This window comes from Callorhinchus milii, unplaced genomic scaffold (genome assembly GCF_018977255.1).
Source record: "Callorhinchus milii isolate IMCB2004 unplaced genomic scaffold, IMCB_Cmil_1.0 Scaffold24, whole genome shotgun sequence".
In the NCBI taxonomy this organism is placed as follows: Eukaryota; Metazoa; Chordata; class Chondrichthyes; order Chimaeriformes; family Callorhinchidae; genus Callorhinchus; species Callorhinchus milii.
The window spans coordinates 4,970,568-4,977,671 of record NW_024704765.1 but is presented as its reverse complement, the minus strand read 5'-3'; the positions used below and the strand labels follow the sequence as shown (position 1 = coordinate 4,977,671).

The 7,104-nt window shown below is 44.4% G+C and overlaps 1 protein-coding gene across 1 annotated transcript; it reads left to right on the top strand.

The window, feature by feature from the left end:
* The first annotated feature begins 1,111 nt into the window (after positions 1–1,111).
* Positions 1,112–6,655, top strand: LOC103187668 (calglandulin). Its single transcript, XM_007907274.2, has 5 exons — positions 1,112–1,237; positions 3,951–4,125; positions 4,289–4,433; positions 5,741–5,841; positions 6,399–6,655. The coding sequence occupies exons 1-5, from the start codon at positions 1,235–1,237 to the stop codon at positions 6,443–6,445; spliced, it is 471 nt and encodes a 156-aa protein (XP_007905465.1). The 5' UTR covers positions 1,112–1,234; the 3' UTR covers positions 6,446–6,655.
* The last annotated feature ends 449 nt before the right edge of the window (positions 6,656–7,104 follow it).

Sequence of the window (7,104 nt, the reverse complement as noted above, 5' to 3'; positions counted from 1 at the left end):
CCTTCTCTAAAGGTTCCCAAGTCGCTAAATATAGTCTGGCCTTTGATCAGCTAACACAACCCAGGCTTCAGTTCCTGTCTTATCCAAACATCACCTTGGAAGCCATCAGTCACTGGAAGTTAAACCCCAGCACATCAAGAGGCAAACCACTCTTTGATAAGGAATTGGGCTCACAGTGTGGGCTGACACGGCAGTGGAAAGCAGTTGGGGTTGGGGGTGGCTGAGGGGAACCAGAGGATGAGACAATAAACCAATAAGTCCCGTTTGCCTGTTCAGTTTGACAATAGAAATGCCAGGAAACTCTTGGAGAAAAGAAAGGAGTTTCTCCTGCTGTCGTGTAAATAAATCTCATGACTAATGCGTGGGAGCTTGCCGTGCACAAACTCTTGCCGTGTTTATAATAATAACAATCCTTGCATTTGATTCAGTGCCTTATCATATCTTAGAAAGGTCTCAAAGCGCTTACAGGATACACTGTTTAGGGAATTCACTGTATATTTTACGGGCGAAATATTTTTGTGTGTGTTTGTCTACAAAACACACAATCCTGATAACTGACAGTAAATGAATGGACCAACGGACTTTGAGATGTTTTGACGGGATGTCTGTAAAAATGCGACTTCTTTCTTTAAGGTGTTTCGACCCGTAAAGCACTTTAAAATGCCATCTCTGTCAGTTCTTCCAGTTAGAAAACCCAGATAAATAATAATAGTCCTTGCATTTGAGGTCGTATTTTTTCACGTCTTCGGGACGTCTCAGAGGGCTTCACAAAATATACTGTAAAGTGGATTGACTGAGTATTTTACAGAGGTGTCTCACGCTTGTGGAAACTTCTGTTTGGTTTGGATGCTCTTAAGTACAGGGCAGGGTTTCCACGTGTGTTGTGTCAGACATCCGGCTGACCCAAAAGCACGTTTTTCTCTTAACGTGATCAAGGAAAAATATTCCCCAAAGGAGTGGTTCAGTAACAATTAACTTGAAACCGATAACTGGCGCCGGAAAGAGCATTGCAAAACTTTACGCTGGTCAGCAAAGAAAGTCAACATCCAGCGCCATCCAGAAATAGGAGCCAATGGGTCTGTCTAACCATAAAAGGCAGCTGTAACGGTCAAATCCATTGGGCACTGACACACTCAACCTCCTCAATAATGTAAAAGATGTGTGTGTTTTGCTGATAGGGCTCGATCAGTGGCAACGCAAGGTTGGTCCTCTCTCTCTCTCTCTCTCTGGCAGGATGGTAAGTGAACTCACTCTGGGACAACAAATAAATGCGAGTAACTGTTGCTGTTGTTGAATGTGGCCGTGACGGTTTTGCTACTTTGTGTGAATTCTTTGTAGAACGAGGAACTAGTCATTGTCCTTCCCTAACTACGAATAAATAATCCTTGCTTTTGATACAGCGCCTTATCACGTCTTCGAGACGTCTTTAAAGCGCTTCACAGAATATGCTGTAAAGTGAATTGACTGTATGTTTTGTGGGCGAAACCCGGCAGCCAATTGCGCACAGCAACGTCCCCACGACCAGCCGTGGATTGAGTAACTACTTAACGAGGTCTGAAATTGCCTTATCAAGAGGTTTAATGGCTAAAGTGGAGTCCCATAGCATAGCAGTTATCGCCGCTAGCAAGTGAGAGGCTCCGGGGCAAAACCTTAGGCAAGTTTCCTTACTCCACACGACTCCGTTTACCTAGCAGTAAGTAGGAACCCGGTTGTCAGTTGACTCTCAGTTCACTTTTCCGGGGGTAAAAATCCCTCCAAAACCCAAGAAATAAATACACTTTGGTCACTCAACCCACGACAGTTTGTGGGACGCTGCTGTGCGCAATTGGCTGCTGCGTTTCGCCCACAAAATACACTTAATTCACTTTATAATTTATTTTGTGAAGTGCTTTGAGTCTCAACGATGTGATAAGGTGTCATATTAAATGCAAGGATTATTCTAAGTGTACAATAAAAAGATTGGGCTGTGACTTCAGCCTTTTGGTAAAGATCTTACCGTTATTATAAGACGCCATCAATCATTCACATGTTTAAGTTCTTTTTCCAAAAGAGTTTAACTAACCTGCCTCCTGTCTCCCCAGTCAAGTATTGTCAAGCACTGCAAGGTGTAGAAATAGTCTTCTGCGATCTTTTTAAACGAAAATTACAGAGTGAGAGAGAAAGGAGATGCAGTAATAATAATCCGTGCATTTGAGCCTTATCACGTTGTCGAGACGGGTCTCACAGCGCTTTACCGTAAAGTACAATATTTACCATAAAGTGTAATAACTGTGTATTTTGTAGGCGAAATCCGCAGCCAATTTGCGCACAGCGACTGTGTATTTCATAAGTGACAGATTGTAGAACGCTGACACCTATTCACACGTTTACATTGTGTTTGCGAATCGCAATTGAAATTCCCAATGCGCTACACTTGACGGGCATATGATTGTGCGACATCGTAATCTTCTGTTATAAAGCCACGAGGCTGTGAGCCGTAGAGCTTCAGGGGTTTGACATTCAGTGAGTTTAATTGACCCTTTCACAGGCACAGACCCATTCTCTTGCATTCTCAACAACAACAAATTACGTTTGTATAGCACCTTTCACGTCGGGAGGACGTCTCAAGTGTCGTCTTTCAGATGAGATGTTAAACAGAGACCCTCTTAAGATTTTCATTAACAATTCCATGACGTTATTGGAAATGAGATGGGAGGGAGGTTCTCTGTGTCTGGGCTGACAATCCTCTATAAATCATTTAATCACCTCAGAGCTGTGTGTGAGACTTTGCTGGGCTGCCACATGTGCCTACAAAAAATGACTGTGAAGCTCATTGATATGTTTCAATTTAAACGTGCTATAAAAATGCTTGCTTTCTTTCCTGACTTACTTACGTGGAGTCCTGTAGCTCAGTGGTTAGAGAGCACTCGCCTCACAAGCAAGAGACCTGGGTTCGATTCCCGGCACAGCGAAAGGTTGGGCAAGTTTCTTTACCTCCACACGCCTCTGTTTACCAAGCAGTAAGTAGCAACGCATTGTCAGCCGATTGGCAGATATTTTTTCTGTGGATAATAATCCCTAAAAAAAGATACACAATAGTAATTTGGTCACTCAATGCACGACTGTTTGTGAGGCATAGCTGTGTGCAATTGGCTGCTGCGTTTCGCCCACAAAATATACAATCAATCCACTTTACAGTATATTCTGTGAAGCGCTTTGAGACGTCTAGAAGACGGGATAAGGTGCTTTATTAAATGCAAGGATTATTATTACTTACTTACAACAACAACTTACATTTTTACACAACGCCTTTCACGTCAGGAGGACGTCCCAAGGGATTTGGACTTGAGCAGGGGGTTGGGATCAGGAGGGCTGGATGGCAGGGAGGATAGGGTTAAGAGGGTGACCAAAGGCGCGGTTGAAGAGGAGGGTCTTGAGACAGGCCTTGAAGGTGGCAAAGGAGGGAGCGAGGCGAAGGGACTGTGGGATGGAGTTCCAAAGGGTGGGGGCAGAGAGGCTGAGTCTGCCGATGGTGCGGTGGGGTGGGGTGGGGTGGGGTGGGGGTGGGAATACCTTTAACTGAGAGAACAGGTGGCATGTCTGCTCTCTGGTGTTCCCTAAGAATAGTATGTGGCTGATAACAGACGGGAGTCAAGAAGCCAAGAACATCTCAGCAAATGCCTTCCTTCCTTCTCCAACCCAACATCCAGATTGGGCACCAAACATAGGGAAGTGCCCCCTCTAGTGGCACTGGTCAGAACTGCTTCCAAGTCCGCAGCTCGCCTTGTCGATAAGATTGACCTGAGACCTTTCTCTGAGGTCCACCAGAACAGACACAGACACAGACGGGAGCCCAGGTTTAACGTCTTATTTGAAGGGCGGCACCTCCAACACTGCAGCGCTCTGTCCCTCCGGCATTGCGCTGGAGGAGAGAGTAATTTATTTTTAACGCTCCTTTCTCTTCCTTGAAGACGACGGCATTGTCCCCCGAGCAGATCACAGAGTACAAGGGAGTGTTTGAGATGTTCGACGAGGAAGGAAATGGTTTGGTGAAGACAAGCGAACTGGCCAGGCTGATGAGTCTGTTGGGCATCAATCCCACCAAACGGGACCTGGCGAAGATGGCTCAAGACGTGGACAAAGATGGTGAGAAATCCGAGCTTTCGCCCACAAAACATACAGCAAATATTCTGTGAAGCGCTTTGAGACGTGATAAGGCGCTGTACCAAATGTCAAGGATTATTATTGTTAAATCCTTGTTCCTGCGCACAGCAGCTCATGGCTTTGTGTGTTGCCGTGTGATTGACAGGTAAAGGCATCTTTAACTGCGACAGCTTCATTGTGCTGATGGGAGAATATCACGAAAAGTCCAAGAACCAGGATGCTGAGCTGAGGGAGGCGTTCAAGGTGTTTGATCAAGAATCAAAGGGTTACATCGAATGGAACACTCTAAAGTAAGTCGCTGTGCTGTTCCCGACACCTATAAGAACATTACAAAGAAATGGAACAGGCGCAATGGGCCGAATGGCCTCCTTCTGCACTCTGATCGTCTGTGATTCTATCCTACGATGGGAATTTGCTCGGCAAAAGAAGACCAAAGGCACATCCAGTTCGCCTTCCACCATCCTGGTGGTCGCATGCACATGTGGTGACCCAAACTGTCCATTGCATCCCTTACAAAAGGGTCGGGAAATGTAGCTCAGTCGGACTTGTTCAGAGACCTGTTACGGATAGATTGACGTGACAGAATAAGATTGATATTCAGGTCACGGCCAGCAGAGAGCGCCCTTACTCCTCAAATCCAGCCTCCTTCAATGATCTTTTCTACCCGACACTTGTGATCCGCGTAAACCTCACTGACAGCTGCTGTACGTCTCTCCCTGTTACTCTTCTGCAGAGTTGTCCCTTAATCAGTGCCACAGAGATGTGGGGAAGTTTCCCTCCAAACCCTACCCGCTTTTACAAAGACCCAGTCACTACGCTATACCACGCTTCACAGTCAAACCTGCAAGGACTTGAGACGTTGACAGTGATAAGGCGCTGTATCAAACTTAAGGCTTATCATTGTTATTTATTTATCCATCACCTGAACTCACTCCTATGGTATAAAGGCAACACTAATAAGCTTGAATACATTTACTGAACATTTTACTTATGATCTAACTTTGCTCTGGTCCATCAGACTTCAAAACTAACTCATCATCTCAGTAAAGAGTTTAACTTTGGCAATTAAACTATTAAAGCAAACTAGTTTATCATAGGAACAGGAGGAGGCATTTGAGCCCATCGAGCCTGTTTATCACCGCACACCTTTTAATCCCATTTCCTCGTCTATTTTCCATTTCCCTTAATATCTATGTATCTATTATTATTATTACTATCTGTGTATCTAATACCTGTGTATTAGAAACCTGTGTATCACCAAAAAAGTCAAAATTCACTTTACAGTATATTCTGTGAAATGTCTTGAGATGTCTCGAAGATATTATAAAATGCTATATCAAATACAGGGATTATTATTATTATTATTTCCTCATTTTCATGTATCGTGCAACTATGGGGTAAAAGTGCGATGCAAGAATGTGGTAATTATCATAACCCATATTGTATCTTACACCCCTGTAACTGATATTCCCGTTACTGACCCAATGAGCAACTTCATATCTACACTCATAAATAACTGATTTGTCCGTTGTAATTAAATAAAGTGACCAGTTGGCTTTTAGCAGTAACCTCACGCTTACTTGTGTTTGGGTGTCAGATACGTCCTTATGAGCGTAGGGGAGCCCCTCAACGAGGAAGAGGCCGAGCAAATGATGAAAGAAGCTGACAAGGATGGCGATGGAACCATTGACTATGAAGGTAAAGCACACTGTGACGGAGGTGTAGTGACTGTCCACTGCTTGACTCACTTCACCAGGCGAGGTGGGCGATTGCGACTGGAAAGGATAAGTGGGAGGTTTGGAAGAATTGCATTCTGGCAGAGGGTTAATAGGACGTGGACAAGAGGGGAGGATTTGGAAGAGGATTCCATTGGGAGCTTTATGGCTGAAGGCTTGGCCACCAATGGTGGGACAGAGGGAGCGAGGGACTGGCAAGAGACAATAATTGGGAGAGAGAAGAAAGAATGTAGGTGGGAGGATTGAAAGAGATAGCAAAGCGGGTGGTGGGGGGAGACTGTGAAGCAAATTGAAGATGAGCACAAAGATCTTGAAGGATGGACTGGGATATTGGGAGTCGGTGGAGTCTGGGTGGGAGTAACTGGAGTTGGAGTCAAGTGCAGGAGAGACTATGGATGGCAGATGTTTAGAGCTTGTGAAGGTAGGAGCCGGGGAGAGCAGTGAGGAGAGCGCTGGAGAAATGACAAAGTCATTCCAATTGTGGCAAAAACTGAGATCTCGTTGACTTTTCTTCTCCAGAGTTTGTGGCCATGATGACTGGTGAGTCCTTCAAGCTGATCCAGTGAACATCACCCTGAAGCCAGGGTTCCTTCCACCTCAACAACCACCTCCGTCCCCACCCCTGGGTCACAGCCCCCTGCCCAGCAGAACAATGTTTACACACAGCCCGTCCACAAGAACACTGGGCTCAAAAGTACACAGCTCCTGAATGGATCGACACTGTGCTTTTCAGCCTGAAAATATTGAATCAATAAATCATTTTAATAAATAGACAATAAAGTGGATTGACTGTATTTTGTGGGTGAAATGCAGCAGCCAATTGCGCACAGCAATGTCTCACAAACAGTCTTGTGTGTGTATTTGCCTTCAAAACTACAATCCTTACACTTGACAACAACAAGATTACATTTGTATAGCGACTTTCACATTGGTTAACAGCGGTTAACTGTGAATTGCTATGAAACACTGTCTTAATATGCACCACAGGGTTCGAAAGGATTATTATTATCATTCATAACCGTGAAAAAATATACTCCCGGGCGTTATAGAACAAAACGAGAATTATCGATATAATTTCAGTGCACATTTATTCTCGTTATACAATCAAAACTCTCTGGGCCTTAAACCATAAATACTTCATTTTTTTTCTTTTTTTAAAAAAAAGGACAACTTTACACGTCGTCGGAATTCATTAAATCCATAAACAGGTAGGTGTGTGCAAAAA

Coding starts and splice junctions, on each gene's coding strand:
- LOC103187668 (XM_007907274.2), top strand. Junction 4,434..5,740: donor ATCGAATGGAACACTCTAAA/GTAAGTCGCTGT, acceptor TTTGGGTGTCAG/ATACGTCCTTATGAGCGTAG. Junction 5,842..6,398: donor TGGAACCATTGACTATGAAG/GTAAAGCACACT, acceptor TTTCTTCTCCAG/AGTTTGTGGCCATGATGACT.